The sequence below is a fragment of the Palaemon carinicauda genome, chromosome 45 (genome assembly GCF_036898095.1).
Source record: "Palaemon carinicauda isolate YSFRI2023 chromosome 45, ASM3689809v2, whole genome shotgun sequence".
NCBI lineage: Eukaryota > Metazoa > Arthropoda > Malacostraca > Decapoda > Palaemonidae > Palaemon > Palaemon carinicauda.
The window spans coordinates 1,393,487-1,414,106 of NC_090769.1; the positions used below are offsets into that span (position 1 = coordinate 1,393,487).

Sequence of the window (20,620 nt, forward strand, 5' to 3'; positions counted from 1 at the left end):
TTAAGCTTGCCCAAAAAATGAAGTGGCTCTATTTAGGAATGAAGTATGGCCGGACAAGTTGCACGTGGCAGGATAATGATGTTCTGTCTACAGGTGACAACTTTTCGCATATGCAAAGTTGGCACTTGTGCATCTGTGCCGACCAAAGATACCTAATTTGCATGGAAATTATAAAACCATATGTTTCATTACATTATAATAAAACTTTACCAATTTCGTCTCTCATGGTAGAGATGTTACTTATTTGTAATGTTTTAGCATAGATGGGTTTCCACGTTTTGTAGAGAAGATATATGTATCCTACAAGAAAAAAACTCTTATTGGAAATTTAGGAAGGATTGTAATATGGGTAGAGGCCTCGACCTTGGGTTGTACTATCCTTGTTTTGAAACTCCCAACACGTCGTCTGTTACAGTGGTGCCAGTTTCGTTCAAACCTTCCCGAAATTGAAAAAAAAAATAAGTTTTACATTACACAAGGAAGAGTATTAACGGTTTAATATATTAAATTTTTATATTTTGAGAGCGTACCCTCTTTATTCGAGTACTAAATTTGATATAGTAAATTTGATATAAGAAAGGAAAGACCTTAATCAAGATTTGGCAACAGTGGTGTTGTTATCACCGCGGCTGTCATATCAAAACAATCGAGTGGTGACGTATTTGCTTATGGCAGGATGCCTATTCAGTAATACTTCCGGGGAAAATTAGACTTAATTCAACAGTCATGGACACATCACGCCAGGCAGTGTTGTTTGTCTGTTTTGTAAGCTTACTGCTGCCAGTAGGCATACGTTGTGTAGAGGCGAGGAAGCCATCGGGACAATCTGCGGACACCCCTACGAACGTCCCCGGCAATCCTGTGGGACAAGTTGCCTCGAAAGTGACCGGTAGAAGTACTGTCGTGAAAATATTCGAGGAACCCGACTGCAAAAGTGACATTCAACGCATTTGCAAAGATGATGTCCGCAATAATTTTGCTGTTCTCGAGTGCTTTCAGAACGAAAGGGTAAGGAATGTCCTAAGTTGTGTTAGGCTTAGGTTAGGTTAGGCCATTTTAATTAACTGCAACGTGTAATTTCATGGGCACTTGCTTTCTCTACTAAGAACATTGTACTACAGTAAATATTGACCGAATTGATCTACCGGTGCCATATTTTCTAATATTTTAGGTTATAACCATCTAGTGCAGGGTAGGTTATTTGAATTTCTTTGGTGTCAAAGTATGAGTGAGGTATGCATATGGGTAATATTACGGTAGAGTCCCACCCAGTGCCATTACCGCTTGCCAGTACATAAAAGCTTAATGATTTTTTTCCTGAGAGAAGCTAGCGCTCAGCGAGGTGTATGTATGATAGCGGCCACCTGTATGTATTATTATGTCTAACTTAGAATACGGCAGTGTAAGGGTGGTCGTGGGGCGGCGTTAGCCCCCCCTCGCTAGGTAAGTAGGTAAGGACACGGCTTATAGGTCAGGTTTGTAGGGAAACTAGGTTATTTGATACCCATTTTCAATCAACACGTGAGGAACTGGCCGCTGATATACAAAGGCTCCCGCACAGCCGAGCAAAAACCATTAGAATTTATCGAAATATTACCAAGATTTTATGGGATTTGCCACGCTGTACGCGATCGAAACATCAAGCTGCTATGTACTGGCAAGCGATAATGGCGCTGGGTGGGACTCTACCGTAATATTACCTGCATATGTAAACTAGCTGGTAAGGTTTTAGTAAATACTAATTTTAAGATGTAAAATATTCTTTTTTTGATTGTGATAAGACTGATAGACCTTTTTATTTCCTTTGAGAATACTTGGGTAACACATCATACCCCTCCCCTTTTTTAGTGCTAAATAGTGCAATATTAGTTAGGAGATTAGAACTGACATAATCTAATAGATCTCAGAGCTATTTTTTGTTCAATGGGATTGACTGTAAAAAACTAATTTTTCAAGGGAAACAGATACAAGAACACAACTTAATTTAAGGTTCCCCACCTAACCTAAACTAGGAGCCATAACCTTACCTTTCATTCTTTCCAGGGGCCTGTAAATCCTCCCCCCCAACTTAGGCTACCGTATTCTTAGCTTGCCCTCTCCCGTTGAACTACGTTACCCCTAGATCTCATCACACGCACCGTTTTGAAACCCCATAGTAGGCCTACTCATCAACTGATAACCAAGATAATGAATTTAATCAAAGAATCACAATCCTAGTGCTTCAGCATTAAATTTTCCTACTATTAGAATAAGTCGCCATTTGTAGTCACACCCTTAGTGGCCAATTAGATCCTTTTCTAGGTTTTTTTTTGGCCAATCACCTACCTTCACTTTTAATGAGATTCTAGCCCAGAAATTTTAAAGTGGTTCTTTTGTGTTGCTCGGTGGGGGAGAAGCCTACTGTTGGGATCATAACAAATATATATAGATTCCCTACTGGAGCAAACATGATGTGTTACTATTGCATACATAGAGTTTTGATGTCGTAAACTGTCGGAAAGTCTTACCCTTCTTTAAGTTATAATGATGGCTGAAACACAAAGAGTTACATTTGAAAATTCATGTTTCACAAGGGAAGATAAAACAGAGATACGACGTAGCTTTGGTTAAGGTAAGGACGCAGAGCCCTAGGTGGAATAAGCAGAGGGTACATAACGTATAAGGTTAGGTGGCACCGTATAGGTAAAGTTGTTTTATTTGTATTTATTTCTGTCAAAATTCAGTTTTTATAAAGTAACTAGAAAATTTTTGGTTTTCGACAAATATCATCAGGTGTGTTTAAGGTATCTATAAATAACCTACATCAGGTATGCCTTATTTTTTTCATTAGAGTTAGCGTACTAATATGCAAGTTTACCCTCCCCATATCTAATAGAAATTAACCCCAATGAAAACACGAGGCTTTGATTGGTTTGAAAGGGTTAAATATGTACCTATGCACCAGGCCTAGTAACCATGTCATATTTTTCTGATGCCTTTTCATGTGTTTCAGACAATTTTAAGATCCAATTGTACTGGGGAGTAATAGGTTTTATTTTATAGCGAGGGCATATTTTCCACGTCAATTTCCAGTAGAATATAATGATCAAAACTGACCAAAATACTTGAAAATATATAAAACTCCTAAAAAAACATATCCACTAGGGTATGATTGAAACTTGTCCTTGATTGCAAAATCAACATAAACAGCTGTATTATTATAAATTTCCAAACAGGTTGGAGATAGTATTCAGTCTAGAAAATGGGAATTTCAATCATGGTTTCTATGGCTACTATGTTTGCCATTTGCTTGTTCTTGAGTTTTAAAGAAGTTATAGGGATATACCCATGGCTAATAACATATGAATTTAATATTACAACACGATACAGTACAGTAATTAAAAGCTCGATAGCGAAATCACAAACATGAATTCAATGTGAACGATAGCGCTTCTGAAACAAAATGGTCTAGGAACGCCTATGTGTGGATTCATGATGGGATAGATGCTGACCAATAGGAGAGCTGGATCTTATGGTGGTAACGAGCATCAGAGTAGGGAGATAACCAATGGGAGCGCGGGAGAAGGGTGGCGAGTTTACAGTTTGACGTCTCGTGAGTTTTAAAATTAGTTTTGGGTCGGGCAGATCTCTTACTGTACTTCTTTTCATATCATGAAATTATTTTACGTAATATGAGTCGGAAAAATCTTCGCATCTCGTTTCGCATCATGAAATTTTCGTATGCAGAAACGTTTGTATCCAAAGGTATCACTGTTATATCTATTCTGATTGTTAAGTGTTTCTTTCTAACTGACCTTAATATATTTTTTCTTTTGTCCGTAACCATGCTTTGGTCCATGGCATCCAATAGGCATTGCTTCTGAGTAGGTCTCTCATCTAGTGTATTAACTGGAAGTATGTCTCGATAAATACAACCAACATAAGGTTTAAACATTGATAAGGCTTCCAGTTTCATGTAGTTAAGACTATAAATTTCTTTCTATCAGATCCTGCCCTTCTAGTCTTTGATATGTCATGTTATTCTCTTGGTGTTTTACCTGCTTATAATTGCTAGCTTAGAGCGATGTAAACTTTCAATTTCAAGTCTTTTCTTTATTATTGTGAGAACAGGATCTGTTGCTACTTTTAAGAGCTGGAAATTTCATAAGATCATATTTTTCCTACTGTGGATGAATTTTCACATTACGAAGTGACTAGTATATTTCATGAGTCATTGTTCTTCATATTTGTAAACAGGTTATACAAATGCTTTCACACACACACACACACACTCTCTCTCTCTCTCTCTCTCTCTCTCTCTCTCTCTCTCTCTCTCTCTCTCTCTCTCTCTCTCTCTCTCTCTCTCTCTCTCTCTCTCTCTCTCTCTCTCTTATTCATATGTATGTATTTTGTTTTATTGCTGTATATAATTTTCTCCTGGCTATTTCTCAAACTAATTGGACATTTAACACCTGGCACCAAACTGCTCTCCACGTAGTCTATCTTGTTAAGGACGTAAATTTATCTTAATTACTAGTGTTAATTTGAAAGTGGAGAAGATTTTTTTTTTCTAGCATATGTTCACATGTTTAGTCTTTTTCTGAAAATTGATCATGAACTATGAGTCATACTGATGTAGGCTACATCAAGAGTACATAAAGTCTTCTCAGTATATTAGTAAAAGAACTGTATCTGTTCTTAGGCCTAATGCAGCATACTGTAATTGCCTGTTTGCTTAATGTGATCATATTAGTTTTTTTTTTCTTTTAAATTACCACCGTAAACTATATGTACAGTGCGTTTTACAAGTAATAATATAGTGATAATTATGAATTTCTGTTTATTTATAATACTACTGTATTGTGATGATAATGTGTACAGTACAGTATGTTCATTCATGAGCTGATTGAAAAATAAGAATGTAGTGTACAGGTTTAAGACAGGTTGAAAATTTCTAGTAGATATTTTAGCATAATGTGGATCTACAATTGTCTTTAACATGGAGTTTGTTCTAAATAATGTAAACAAAACTCCAAAATTGTTCAATGCTCCTAAGTAAATGAAATTTTATTTCCTTGTGAAAACAAATAGTTGTTATTTCAATGCAGTAAAGTATCTTTGAAGGTTTTAGAGAGCAAAGGGAATATAACTGTTTACCTTACAGTATGGTCATGCCTGGTAATCATCTAACCAGTATTACATTATTCTTCTTGTATTTTATATGTTGGTGTATCATAGCTTTTATGTTACACTCAAGACACTCATCGTCTCGTTTGCCTCGTGGAAATTAAATCGACATCGACTTTTCTTTTCAGAGGGACATACAGGAAATTGTCAGTGATAAATGCAGTCATGTAAGTATTTTGTTCATAGTTTTTGTTTAATAGGCATTGTGTGTTTTACTCTGGCTACATAGTAGACTAAACCATTTCAAATAGAATTTATTTTTCAAGATATACTGTACTGTAGTATAATTAAAATCTGGATTGATATGAATTTAACTAATTTATATAATGATAGTATAGTAATGATTTCTGTTTTTCCATGAAAGGGTAAAGATAAAATTGTAGAGAAGGAAATTATGGCTCTAATATATAAGATGCTGTGTCCACAAAATTATATATTGTGGAAAAATTTGTATACAGCATATTATATATAAGTATTTATATTGCTTTGTCTCTAGACCATGAATGCTTCGATGATAATTTTTTGAAATATTAGTTTATTATTGTTATTATTATTACTAGCTAAGCTACAATCCTAGTTGGAAAAGAAGATGCTATAAGGAAATAAATAAACGATATAAGAAGTAATGAAAAATTAAGATGAAATTTTTTAAAAAACAACATTAGAACAGATAATTCATATATGGCTATAAAAAGACTTATGTCAGCCTGTTAAATCAGCTTTTTACATATTTTGTTTACTGCCTTTAAGAATTACAATATCTTTCTCTCTATTACAGCTTTTATGGAACTATAAGGTGAACTTAACAAAAAGTGGCCGAATTGAAGATTTAGCCAAAAGCGTATGTGAAGGAGAGTTAAACCAGTATCCTGATTGCAAGCAGCTCTCTACTCCAGGTCACACAATATCGTGCCTCAGTGAAGTTGTTGAACAATTGAGAGTAAGAATTTATGATCTTTTGTCAATTTTTTTGGAAAAAAATTAAAATCAATACTGTTTGTAAGCCTTTGGTATTTTAAAAAAAAAATTGTGACAAGTTACTGTTAAGGTTAATGATATTTACTCCAGATATCCACTATCATTCCTTATAATTGGGTACCATTAGGTTTACCTTCCCTATCAAGTAGAATGTTGATAGTTCAATGACTTTTGAGTGTCATTTCAAGCAAATACCCAAGTTTAGGGCTGATTTAATCTTTACCGATATCCCCGCCTACAGTCTTCTGTGTCTGCATCTTTTCCCACTTCTATATGGGGTTGATGTTTCTGGCCAGCGTTCTCCATCTACCTCTGTCCCACACTTCATCACCGGTTAATCCCTTACTTCTCATTCTTCCTTGTCTACATCTTTTCCCACTTCTATGTGGGGTCTATGTTTCTGGCCAGCATTCTCCATCTACCTCTGTCCCACATTTCATCACCAGTTAATCCCTTTGATCGAAGGTCATCCTTGATACAGGATCAGGCAAGGTCCCAGCGCGTTACCTACGGGGAATGCCCTAGCATTAATTTCATTTTCACAATTTTCATTGCCCATATTTGTTTTGGCTAATTTTTCATGGCCGGATACCCTTCCGGCTGCCAACCCTCCCCATTTACCCGGGCTTGGGACCGGCACCATGTTGAGGCTGGCTTGCCCCCCGCCTCAGTTATCCCCACTTACAGTACAGTCCTTAAAAACTGGTTAGCTCCTTAAATAGTACAGTAGTTGGAAATCATCTAGGTGGTTTATGATTCTCGTCTCTTTTTTTATATTCATAGATATCCATGTTATATATTATTCCCTTTCTTATTTTCTTCGAGCATTCCTGAACTTTCAAAGAATACCATCCTTGGAAACAGGGTTTTACCTGGAATACTTCAACAAGAGGATTTTGTTGTGTGAGAGATTTGGAGACCACAAGCAATGGAATTGCTAGGAAAAATCTATTTTCTTTTTTATAGAAATAAAGGTTTGAACATATCAAAATACACTTTTATTTTTAGGGGCAGTTTATTTTACTGGTAGTATCATTCTAATGACGTTGCCAATTTGTTGGAGACTGGAGCCGCTTCTGATGCTGCTATAGTAGTTTTGGAAATACAGTCCAGTCAAATGTAATTGTGGGAATACATTGTTTGCCAACCTAGTCTATTGCTAATTGTTGTTAATAAAAAAAAACGAGGTATATCCACTTCAACATTTGAAAGAAGACTCAAAATGACTGTACACACAAAACTTAGGAATAATTTATGAAATTTCTAATCTCTAAATGTTTGAGCTGATGCTATAATTTGCCTCAGTTTTATTTTATTGCTACAAACATCTTTATTGCTTTTCAGGACGATAGATGTAGACAATATCTGTTACGCATGGCAGCCATAGTTTTTAGTGACTATCGATTGGTGGAAAACATGGTCAATGACTGCAAAGATGAGATTGATTCTTTCAAGTGTGGAAGAGTACAAAAGCTGCAGGAAGCTAGCCCTCACTCACAAGGGTCAACTATCGAGTGCCTTACCAAGAATGCCAGGGAGCTTGGTCGTGAATGCCATAAACAAATATTGAGGTAAGTGTGGTATTGAAATGAAGATTTATATTTTTCAGCTTTTCTAATCAGGCCTTGTACCATTCTTGTTTACGGGGAATACTCTTTTGATAAAGTTTTACTTTGAGAAAAGAAATATTAAGCTAGATAATACGTATAAGGTTTGCTAATAATTACTAGGCATAAATGAGAAAAGGAAACACTGAAAGGGTAAAATACTAATTCTCCACTCACCCTGAAGAAATGTAAAGTTTCTATTATTGCAATGAATCTTACCGAAGTTCATTTCTGTCTCCCAACTAGAGATGACAGTCTCAACTCATATCTGTAATTTTTAGCAATAATTAGACCTGAAAGGCATACTGTATCCCCTATGTTGATGATGAATGAGAAAGCAGCATTGTTATATGCCAAAAGGTTTTTAATTGGCTACTCATCAGTGTGGTTTCATTTTACAGATTAGCTGAAATCCAGGCTGATGATTTTCACCTTGACAGACCTTTATTTTTTGCGTGTCGTGAGGACCGAGAGAAATTTTGTGATAATGTTCGTGCTGGGGAAGGACGTGTCTATAAGTGCCTCATGAAACATAAAATGGAGAGAAGGATGAGTAAAGAAGTAAGTTTTATTGTTCATTAAAGTTATCTTCAGTGGGATAGATTTATTTTAACTCTATATTGTACTGCTGTTTGTTCATACAAGAATACAAACCATCCTTCTGTAATAGGAGTACTTTGGAGCAGCTGGAATGATTTGAAAATTATCAGGGTAGTTATAACTACTTGGTCATGGGGGAACGAGGTCACCTGTTACTTGTTCCTTCCCCACATGGCCAGGTGTTCCTATGCTCTCGGGCAAATGGGAATAAGACAAACTGACCACCCAGGACCCCTCTTAGCGCTATCATGAGCACCTAGATGCCCCATCGTGTAGTCTTATTTGGCGGTAAAATTCTTCGGCACCCATCACGTTGCCTGATAATGCGCTCACCCCTACATGCCATCGAGACTAAAGTATGTGGTAATTGGTCAGTCTGGGGGTGCAATGGCTAAAGGCAGTTTGGTTTCTGAAGGGAAAGCTGATCGTCTGTCAGGGTTCACTTCAACCTCTTCAGGGCACACTCTCGGTCTCTCTGTCAGCCTGGATTGTGCATACTCTCAGAGGAAAGAACTATCTCATAAGGTGTGTGATGAGACCTGGGGGGAAGGTCTCTTCTTTTCAACATCCTAACAGCACCCAACTCCAGTTCACATTCACCGGAGACTCAAAATCCTGAGACTGAGTAATTGTTTGTAAATGTTCTTACACTTTGTTTGTAAATGTTCTTGCACATTTTTGTGATAACAATGAATTTGGAGAGACTACCTGAATTGATTTTGGTCTGATGGAGTCTTCTACTTCACCACTAGTGAGGATTTGTCAGTTCCTTAGATGTTGTGAAGGTACAGAAAATAAGTTCTGTTTGATGTGAAAATAGTAACCTTTATGGCACATCAGTTGGGTAACTGGGTTCTGGGTCAAATTAGATCTGATACCATTCCAAAGATGATAGGCCTCCTGCTTCTTCAAATAAGCATGTCTATAATCATCATTTAACTGTGGTTTTTCTTTTACTTAGTATCTTAGCACATGAGAAGGGATACGCCTATCGGTTATGTTAACTAGATTCTTATTCAAAGGAACAACGTGTCAAAGGAACAACGTGATCAGCATTTCATATAATTGTGACCAATTCAAGCCCACAAGATCATTTGGCATTCCCTTCCAATCTGCTTGAGATTTTATATAAACCTTACATGAGTATGATACATTGTGGACAGACTGCTCAGTCTTCACCGGTAGTGAAATCAAGGCATGATCAGATGTCCCAACTGGAGAACCAACCTTGTTTTTTATAATGCCATGGGAATCGGTGTATACAACGTCCAAGCTGTTATTAGAGCTGTGAGTAGCTTCACTTATGATTTGTTCACAGCCTGATTCAGAGGCAAAATCCAAAGCTCTTAAGCCATGGCGATCAATAGGAGAAACAGAATTTAACCACTCCCTATGGTGAGCATTGAAATCACCAACAAAAACAAAAGAGGCCTTTCTATCATCCTCTTGTATCTTAGTCATAATGGTAAGAAGACAGAGATAGAATCATCCATGTCTGGATTCCGGTAGATCGAACACAAATGGTTGTTTTACTTGCCACAACTTTTATTACCTGAATCTCATGACATCCACATTCATAGCTGGACTTATGAGAAGCAGGGTATTCAGTCCTAATATACATTGTCATTCCCCTGGCCCTAGGAATGGCATCCTTTTTCAAAATTTTTGGGGTTCCTAAAACCAGTTATAAGGAGCTCAGATGAGTGCATTGTATTCGAAACCAAAGTTTCTGAGCACAAAAGAATATCATACTGTCTGGATGCAACTGTAAGTTTTTGAATATTTGTATTTTTTAGTGTTTCTGTGCTATTGTTATGAAGGCTCCATGTGTAGGCATGCTGTCCTGCCCTGGTAAGCCTGGCTGCAATTGTCCCAGAGGGAGGTGGACCCCACTCTTTGTGCCCATTCACAGGGGCAGGATTGTTTCCAGTTATCTCCCTTTGATGAGTTCAAGGCTTGGTCATCTGTGGTGGTCAAAGTACGATGTGAGGAAGAAGTAGTCCGAGAGGGATTCTTCGGCTTCAGAGTCTTCCCCAAAGCCGAAGTAGTCCTTGGGCCTCTCTCCTTTAGTCCTCCGATGTTCAGATTTAAGTTTGCTGGTGAGGGGGTTAGAGCTTCTTACCGACAACTTGTAATTTTAACTACCAAATTCCAGCTACAGTATACTATAATCATACTCTTATTAAAGGATAGGTTTTTATAGCTAGGGAAATATTAATTACTTTAAATATTTGTGATATTTTTAAAGGCTTGTACTGTAAATAAAGATATTACACCAGTAAAGAGAAAAAGAAGAGAATTTGAAAAGGTGTGATAATAGTTATATGCTGTCAAGTGGCAGGGAAAAAGACAAAAAAATTCAAAGATAGAGATGATTTGCCTTTATCCTGAAAAGAAATGAGGAACAGTTAGATAGAAAAGTAGTAGATATGGAAATAAATGGATGAAGACATGTTGGTGGGTCCTGGAATTTTGGAAATAAAAGTATGAAACCATATAGGAAATTTTCTCTCGAGTAAATGATTATTACGTAGTTATTAGTGAAGTAAATGCGGTTACCCCTCTGATGGTCCAGCACTTTGCTGCAGTAGAGGGGCTTGAGTGTCTTAATGATGGGCTGGGCAATGGCGGTGGGGTAGTTTATCCATCCTGGCAGGCTCAACCATACCGCTAAGGCCAGTTCTGAGAGACCAGACCAAGACTGGACCCCTATAGGCCTTCTCCTTTATTTAAGATAGGCAAAGGCTAGGAGAAGGAAAACTCCAAAATCAAACCAAACAAGACCCCAACGGCGGAGCTTCCCAGCGCCGGCGGAAGAGGGCAATGCCTGTCGGGCAGGCAACAAGGCGGGCCTTGACATAACAAGAACCCGGCAGCCCGATGCAACCAACATTGGAGAAGCCGCCTGTCTCATATGTCTTGAGCCGCGGTGAAAACGGTGTGGGCCAAGTGTGTGTGCGTGGCCGTTGCAAAGCCACGACCATCCAAAACAATATACCCAGCTACTGGCATTCTGTCGTTTCCTTCACCCTTCTTCATCATAGGAGGCTGATGGCTAACGACAGAACCCAATACTCGGTCACGAGTGGGCGCCGACGACGAAATGACTGCGGTAACTAACGCTTGGAGAGGTTGTGATACTTTTCAGGGGGAAAGTACATTTATCATATGTGTGTTTGGCAGTGCTTTTATCCTTATACATCTTGATCCAGTGGTTATTCCTTTTATATGAACATATCCCTCAGGCAAACTCTTTGATCTGATAAAATTTTTATAGTAATATTAAGAGCCCATGGTGTCAGACCTAGAATGTGAGAGTCAAATTACTATTGTATCTTCATTGAGAAAAATGTCTTGTTTGATTTTTAGCATTAAGATTTTAATGGAGTTCTCTTATTTGATTATAGTTTTACATTTGCAGATTAAATACCTCAGTTGGTTGGAATTTGGGATTACAAAAAAAAAAAATGAAAGTAGATAATTGTTGATGATAAAATGTTCTGTCTTATATATATTTACAGGTATTTCTTATTAATTTGAATTGTTGTTGTACAGTGTGTAGATCAGCTATCACGTCGCCAGCAGCTCATAGCTCAAGATTATCATGTTAGTCGGGGCTTGGTTAGAGCCTGTCGTAGTGCAATAACGGAAAACTCTTGCCGTAGGGGAAGCTCAGACGACAACCATGATATAAAACTTTCAAGGATCTTACTTTGCCTCGAGAATGCTATGAAGAATGGTAAGTGCCGGGCCGTAGTTTTTGTTGTGTCATTTGCATCTTAGCCTTAGTGGAGGAGTTTTGTATCAGACTAATCTATTTGCTTTTTCCAAAGGAACTTGAAGTAAAGTATATTCTTTACTTTTCATCAGTTTCTTTTTCACACTGAGCTGCTTTCCTGTTTGGGTCTTATGGCTTTTAGTATTCTGCTTTCCTAGTTATTAGTGTTACAACTTGACTAGTAATAAAATTAAAAATCCTCTAATTAATTTCCAATTTTCACAGTTATTAATCTCCTTGTTTTGTAATAACTAATTTCTGTTTTTTGCAGTTTATTTTGTAGTTTATTTTTTTGAACAATATGAAGGATTCTTTCCTATGATTGCGTATACTGATACATTTTGGTAAGAACAATTTAGCTACACCAAAACGGGGGTTGGGGTGGGGTGGGGTGGGGTGGGGTGGGGGGGGGGGGGGTGTCTTCACATGCTGGTGACTTCTGCCTCACATTTTTTTATTTAACATATAATTAGTTTTTTTTTAGTGTGTAAAGGACTCATTCATACAACATAAAGTATACTGATGTATCTTGGTAAGAATGCTAATTATACCAAACTTTTTGATGATCTTGAGGTTTTGTTGGGCCTCATCTTTTTTACTGTGCTCAGTTTCCTGAATGCCATGAAAAGTTTATCTTGTCTATCTATCTACCATGGCATTTACCCAATTTTTTGGGGTAGCTTGACATCAAAAGAACAAAGGGGATTTTTTCCCATTTGTTCCTCCTTGCCTGACGAGGAACTCATCCGAGTTTGGTTAATACTAACATGAAAAATACCTACTTAAACCCTTGGGACCGTACATCTGGGCATGAAAATTTTTAACGCCGCAAAACTTAACCTTACATCGGACCATGACGCCTAATATTTCTTGATTTTGGAGTTAGGTTACTTTATAAAATTTCTGAAGAATACCTTTTTATACAGTTATGTCTTTTGTATTAGGCATCTATATCTTTTCCAACATCCCCACTGGCTTTGCAATGGCTTTCAAATTTTTCTATACTTCAATTTCCACTTAACCTAGAAATAGATTCTCTTGGTATAGCACTGTTATGATATGCAAATTGGACTTTGTAGTTGAGTGTATTGATGTCCCATTTGGTAATACAGTATAATTATAAACTCAATACAAACTTTATCAATTTCCTATTGTACAGAATGCAAAGAGCTGTACTTTCTGATCTTACAGGTAGTCACCATGGAGAAGTTAATAGATATATACTTTTTATGATCGCAGTAAACTTTTAAGATGGATATTGTGAATAGGTCGTATGCATCAAACAATTGGTATAATCGCTAAAAGATTCATTGTCAATTCAGTGACTCAGTTGACAGCTAACAATACATTGCATTAAACTATAAAAATAATGTAAATGAAACATGAGGATTGTGAAATATGAAAAGTAATTTTTCAATATCAAACTTACCCGATGATCATATAGCTGCATCCCTGCTGCCCGACAGAAAAAACCTACGGGCGGAATACGCCAGCGATCGCTATACAGGTGGGGGTGTACATCAACAGCGCCATCTGTCAAGTAGGTACTCAAGTACTCGATGTCAACAAAGAACCAATTTTCCCTCTGTCGTGCCACTGGCAAGACCTACTAAATACGCCGTCCCTAACTGGATTTGTTTTCACAACGATTTGGTGAAGTACACTATTCCAGTTTTGAGCTTTCGCTATGCAGGGGTTTTTTCTTCATTTCAAAACTTGAACTCGTTTTGGATAGATTTAATTATGGTGACGAAGAGAGTATGGACTCTCTTTCACTTTTAAATGGCCGACCCTTCCCTTAGACGGAAGTGTGTTTAGGTTTTTGGTAATTTTGCTTAACACGTTATAGATCCATTTATTTTATATCTCTCCGCCTTTTTAGGCCTCTTCGGTTAACTTTCCAATTATTATAAACTTATAAAAAATAAATTTTTATGTTTGTTTATATGCGACCTTTCCTAATAGTAGGCGGTCCTAACTTGGAACCGAAGTTAATTAACATTGAGCCCGTTATATCGTATTTAACCTTTAAAGAATTTAATACTTTTTAAATTTTAATGTTTTATGGAAGAATTTCTTTGATAGTCTCGTACTGTTTTCAAAGATGAACTAACGTTTAGTTTTTAGTCTCCGCAGTTGTTGACGTTCAGAACGTTCAACTTGCGCTCTATCGTTACGATAGAGAGAGAGTGTATCACGGTTTCACTTTGCAATAAGAGTAAACCGATTCTAGCGTTTCGTTCATTCTTTCTTAGCTTAAATGGTTTAAATTCTAAATAAAGGAACTTTTTATTTGGGAAACCTTTCAGTTTTTTCCTTTAGCAAATAACATGTTTTAACGATATATATTGGGCTCTTCTCTCAGGTGCTAAATCAAGAGAGAAGAGAGAGAGAGATAGAGACGGAGGGAGAGAGAGGAGAATAAACGTTTCGTTCAAGCGGGTAACGTTGTTCTCGTTTTTTACTCTTCTCCCTAGTCGCTGTAGGGGAAGAAGGTAAAACGTTTCTAGGGTTTTATTCTTGTTCCCAGGCTTTATGCGGTGAGAGATTGTAAACGTAGTTTATTTGATCTAGTGTTTAGTCTCTTTTCCAGCCACTGAATTCTTTATCTTTATTTATGTTTTTCTGTTGCATTGTAAAACTGTTTTCGCAATTACTACCTTTTAATGAAGGATAGGATTGCGTGTTTCAGGTAGAAATCAGTTAAAGTTTTGATTTCAGTGAAATAAGTGCAAATAGAAAATCAAAAGTGATAAAGTGATATGCGCAAAGTGTTACAGTGTTGCGTCCGAGGGTTCGTCTGTTCGTGCCAGTTGTTCACCTAGTCCGGGACCTCTTACAAGCTCCCAAGCCCAGGGGAGAAGTAATGTCGAACGACTTATGGGTTCCACAGGCCTTGATCGACGAACAGACGTTTTTCCCTCCGTGGTTTCGGGCGTATCTACACACGTTAGCCGACGTGAGATCGCCCCACCCACACAAAGACGAGAGAGCCCATTTATTCCTTGTCTGCGGAAGAGGTTTCTCGTAAGAAACCATGGACCAAATCTTGCAGCTTTTAAGTGCAAGTCGGTCCCTTCCGCGCAAGTCCAACGGCCTAGGTGTAGCCACTGGGTCAGTTCGGACTCGCTGCAGTCATCCGACGACTGCACACCTCCCAAGAGAGGCAAGGTGGTACCGCAACAGGCAGTAACTCCGTCTGTTGCCGCACCAGCTGTTTTAGACCCTCAGTCACAACGGACAGTAGCTCCGTCTGTTGCCGTTTTTTGTAGACCCTAAGTGGTCTTTACTGCAGTCTATGCAGACTCAGTTAGCTGCGGTTATGCAGGAGTTTCGTGCGGAGAAGGTTGACACTGCTCTCGTTAGCCTACAACCTGCCACGGTTGTGCGCCCAGCTCACGCTGAGGCTGCCTGCTCCCACACTCCGGCTGCGGAGAGCTCCACCTCCGATGCGCAATCGACCCTGCCAGACGCATGTTAACGTTAGCCGACGTGCGGCTCCCTCCGTTAACATGCGTGAGCTACCGCATCAGCAGTGGGAAGGTGGAGTCAAGCTGCCGTGTTTTGACGCGATGCGTTAGTTTCCGCAACCCACGGCAGTCCCCACCACGCACCACCACTCCGCTTTGGTTGTTGCCTGCTCCCACACTCCGACTGCGGAGAAGGTTGACGATGCACCCGTTTGCCTACAACCTGCCACGGTTGTGCGCCCAGCATGGCTGCCTGCTCCCACACTCTTGTTGTGAGAGCTCCTCCACCCATGCGCAGTCGACCCTGCCAGACGCATGCTGACTCCCACAGACACACGGAGCACTCCGTTGCCGTGCGTGAGCTACCACAAGCTGCCGTGTTTTGACACGGTGTGTCAGCCTCCGCAACCCACTGTGGTTACAGCCACTCGCCCGCAGCAGACTAGTCAGTCAGGAGTTGAGGCTTCCCCACACAGCTTTGGTTGTTGCCAGCTCACAGACTGTCAAGCAGTTACATGACGTTGCCTTCTGGTCTGCTACTAATGCACCAGTGCTGTATGTCCTCACGCACCTGTTGTGGTTGACAGTTCAGTTTTTGACAGTTCACAGACTGTCAAGCAGTTACATAACGTTGCCTTCTGGTCTGCTGCTTTTGCACCAGTGAGACCCTCACTGAGATAACCTAGTTTTTCTCGGACATGGTTCCTGTAGATGAGAAAGTGCTGTTCTCCCTCCTTCTGATATTCCTTTGAGGACTCTGTCATTTGGAGAGGAGCCTTAAGCTGCTTAGCCTCCTATGGACTTTAATTAAAGCATAACAAGGCTTCCAGGGATGGTAAATGGTTTCGCTTCAGTCGCTAACCCCGTCTGTTGCCACACCTGCTCCCATAGACCTTAATGGGCTTTGTTGCAAGACATGCAGTCCAAGCTTGTGTCCTTGATAGAGGATTTTTTTACAGAGAAGAACCTTCTAGCTAACAACCTTCCTACCGGTTGGTTGTACGCCCTGTTGACGCTGAGGTATCCTACTCACGTCCGCCAGTTGAGATGGTTCCTCCACCGGTGCGACCCAGTGTGGGTTGCCAGTCGCACGTTGACGTTAAGCGACTCTCGGAGGTGGTTGTGGACGTTCAGTGTGTCACTAGGAAGACGTTCAACAACCAGCAGAGGTGACTTGTTTTGACGCAGTGCGGCAACCTCAGCAACCCTGTAGGGGGTTGACTGCACAACCCAGACAGTCTAGACAGTTTCGGGTTGACGCTGTACTTCCTCGCTTCCCCATGGTTGACAGTTCACAGACTGTGCAGCAGTACCATGATCTTGTGTCCGGCTCCGTCACGCATCCACCAGTGCGACCGGATTCAGCGAGTCAGACGTTGCCCACTCCGTTGCCGTTTCCTCATCAGTTTCGGATGAGGAACCCTCTGATGAGGACATTGCTGAACAAGACGATCAACCCCCAGCCCTGCTATCCATCCAGAAGATGCTGAAGAAGGAACACTGCCCTGTCAGGCTGTGGATGAGTCTGGTTAGGACACTGTCATCCGTGGTTCAATTTGTGTCACTTGGAAGACTACACCTCCGTCCTCTTCTGTATCATCTAGCTTTTCACTGGAAAAGGACAAGACGCTAGAAGCGGTCTCGATCCCGGTTTCCGGAAAGATAAAGTCTGGTCTGACTTGGTGAAAGGACTTTATCAACCTTTGAAAGGGTCTTCCCCTGACTGTTCAGTCTCCCAACCACGTTCTCTTCTCGGACGCATCGGACGTAGGCTGGGGTGCGACATTAGGCGGTAGGGAATGCTCGGGTTTATGGAACTCGAGTCAAAGGACAATGCATTTCAACTGCAAGAAGCTTCTGGCAGTACGTCTGACCTGGAAAAGCTTCAGGTCTCTCCTTCAAGGCAAAGTGGTGGAGGTGAACACGGTCAACACCCTGCTTTGACGTACATCTCCAAGCAAGGAGGGACCTACTCTCTGACATGGTACGAGTTCGCAAGAGACCTCCTCTCCTGTTCAACAGGTCTAGACTTTTCACTAGTAACGAGGTTCATCCAAGGCAACTTGAATGTCATAGCAGATTGTCTCAGTAGGAAGGGACAAATAATTCCAACATATTGGACCCTCCACAAGGATGTATGCAAGAGACTTTGGGCCACCTGGGGCCAGCCAACCATAGATCTCTTCGCAACCTCGATGACCAAGAGGCTCCCAATACTCTGCTCACCTATCCCGGACCCAGCAGTAGTTCATATAGATGCCTTTCTACTAGATTGGTCACATCTAGATCTATATGCATTCCCTCCGTTCTAGATTGTCAACAAGGTACTGCAGAAGTTCGCCTCTCACGAAGGGACAAAGTTGACGCTAGTTGCTTCCCTCTGGCCCGCGAGAGAATAACTCACCGAGGTACTTCGATGGCTAGTAGACGTTCCCAGAACACTTCCCCTAAGGGTGGACCTGCTACGTCTGCCACGCGTAAAGAAGGTACTCCAAGGCCTCCACGCTCTTCGTCTGACTGCCTTCAGAATATCGGAAGACTCTCGAGAACTAGAGGTTTTTCGAAGGAGGCAACCAGAGCGATTGCTAGAGCAAGGAGAACATCCACCCTTAGAGTCTACCAATCGAAGTGGGAAATCTTCCGAAACTGGTGCAAGTCAGTATCCGTATCCCCGACCAGTACCTCTGTAACTCAAATAGCTGACTTCCTCTTATATCTGAGGAAAGAACGATCTCTTTCAGCTCCCACTATCAAGGGTTACAGTAGCATGTTGGCATCAGTCTTCCGTCACAGAGGCTTAGATCTTTCCAACAATAAAGATCTACAGGACCTCCTTAAGTCTTTTGAGACCACGAAGGAGTGTCGTTTGGTTACACCTGGTTGGAATTTAGACGTGGTTTTAAGATTCCTTATGTCAGACAGGTTCGAACCACTTCAATCAGCCTCCCTGAAAGATCTCACCTTTAAGACTCTTTTCCTGATATGCTTAACCACAGCTAAAAGAGTCAGTGAGATTCATGCCTTCAGCAAGAACATCGGATTCTCATCCGAAACGGCTACATGTTCTACAACTTGGTTTTCTAGCCAAACACGAGCTGCCTTCTCGGCCTTGACCAATATCGTTCGATATTCCAAACTTATCGTATGGTTGGAAATGAACTAGAAAGAGTATTATGTCCTGTAAGAGCTCTTAAGTTCTATTTTAAAAACCTTTACGAGGCCCGTCTGAAGCTTTATGGTGTTCAGTTAAGAATCCATCTTTGCCTATGTCAGAGAATTCTTTATCCTATTTTATCAGACTGTTAATACGAGAAGCTCATTCCCTTCTGAATGAGGAAGACCAAGCTTGGCTGAAGGTAAGGACACACGAAGTTAGAGCTGTCACAACTTCCGTGGCCTTTAAACAAAATAGATCTCTGCAAAGTATATTCGACGCAACCTATTGGAAAAGCAAATCAGTGTTCGCGTCTTTTATCTTAAGAATGTCCAGTCTCTTTACGAGAACTGCTACACTCTGGGACCATTCGTAGCAACGAGTGCAGTAGTGGTGGGGGCTCCACCACTACAATTCCCTAATTCCAGAACCTTTTTAATCTTTCTCTTGAAATATTTTTGGGTTGTCCGGAAGGCTAAGAAGCCTTTCGCATCCTACTTGATTTGGCGGGTGGTCAAAATCATTTCTTGAGAAGCGCCTAGATTAGAGGTTTTGATGAGGACCTTTAGTATGGGTTGCAACCCTTCATACTTCAGCTCCTAGGAGTCGCTCAGCATCCTATGAGGATCGCGAGGCTCAGTAAGGAAGACGTACTTAAAAAGGCAGAGTAATTGTTCAAGTCGTCTTCCTTACCAGGTACTTATTTATTTTATGCTTGTTATTTTGAATAACTGCTAAAATGAAATACGGAATACTTAGCTCATAATAATGTCAACATGTAATGCTGGTCTCTACCCACCCCCCTGGGTGTGAATCAGCTATATGATCGTCGGGTAAGTTTAATATTGAAAAATGTTATTTTCCTTAGTAAAATAAATTTTTGAATATACTTACCCGATGATCATAAATTAAAGGACCCACCCTTCCTCCCCAATAGAGACCCAGTGGACAGAGGAGAAAATTGGTTCTTTGTTGACATCGAGTACTTGAGTACCTACTTGACAGATGGCGCTGTTGATGTACACCCCCACCTGTATAGCGATCGCTGGCGTATTCCGCCCGTAGGTTTTTTCTGTCGGGCAGCAGAGCTGACAGCTATATGATCATCGGGTAAGTATATTCAAAAATTTATTTTACTAAGGAAAATAACATTTCAATATTAAGGAGTCCTGTTCGGTATATAAAATTCAACCACACTAAAATTGTATTTCATCATCATCAGGAAAAAGTATTGAAAACAACTGCAAAGAAGAGATGCTATCTCATAGGCGATTGTTAATGGAGGATTACAAACTGTCACCAAATCTTATGGTACATTGTAAAAATGAAATCGAGACTTGGTGCAGAGGTGGAGTTGAAACGGGTGGTCGTACTCTACATTGTCTCATGAAACAGATGCGCCATCATAGTCACCGCAAGCAAATAACTGAGGGTTGCAAACGAGAGGTAAGGGTGTGGAATTGATCCCTGAATCAAAGGGTGTAATTTTTATCACTTATATTTTTACATCTCTTACAATAGTTTTATGTACAGTAACTCTTCACCATACGAACAATTAACTAACACTTCCATCAGTACAATGTATGCAAAAAAACAGAATTTTTATGATAAAATTTATTATTTCTATGCTCATCTGATGTTCATATTACTTCTTTTCAGGAAGCGCAGTTTTATTGACATATTTCCCTAAAATTAAAAAGTTCCCATTTTCTTTCCTTTTGATAAAATCATGCGTCCAGTAAAGTAATGAGACAGTTTAATAGTTAATGGTAAGAAGCCACTCTGGGTCTCTCCAGATATGCTTATTGTAGCAGTACCCCGACCTAAATCGTTAACTGGCTCCAAGAAATCCAATGTAAATCGAATT

The 20,620-nt window shown here is 39.9% G+C and overlaps 1 protein-coding gene across 1 annotated transcript in view; it reads left to right on the top strand.

Moving 5' to 3' along the window:
* The first annotated feature begins 599 nt into the window (after positions 1-599).
* Positions 600-20,620, top strand: part of LOC137635008 (Golgi apparatus protein 1-like) — a 63,763-nt gene continuing 43,742 nt past the window's right edge. Inside the window, exons 1-7 of the mRNA XM_068367610.1 lie at positions 600-1,008; positions 5,295-5,333; positions 5,945-6,106; positions 7,489-7,715; positions 8,153-8,312; positions 11,907-12,090; positions 19,976-20,199. Of these exons, the coding sequence (XP_068223711.1) occupies positions 727-1,008; positions 5,295-5,333; positions 5,945-6,106; positions 7,489-7,715; positions 8,153-8,312; positions 11,907-12,090; positions 19,976-20,199 (1,278 nt within the window). The 5' untranslated portion in view covers positions 600-726. The remainder of the gene's footprint in view (positions 1,009-5,294; positions 5,334-5,944; positions 6,107-7,488; positions 7,716-8,152; positions 8,313-11,906; positions 12,091-19,975; positions 20,200-20,620) is intronic.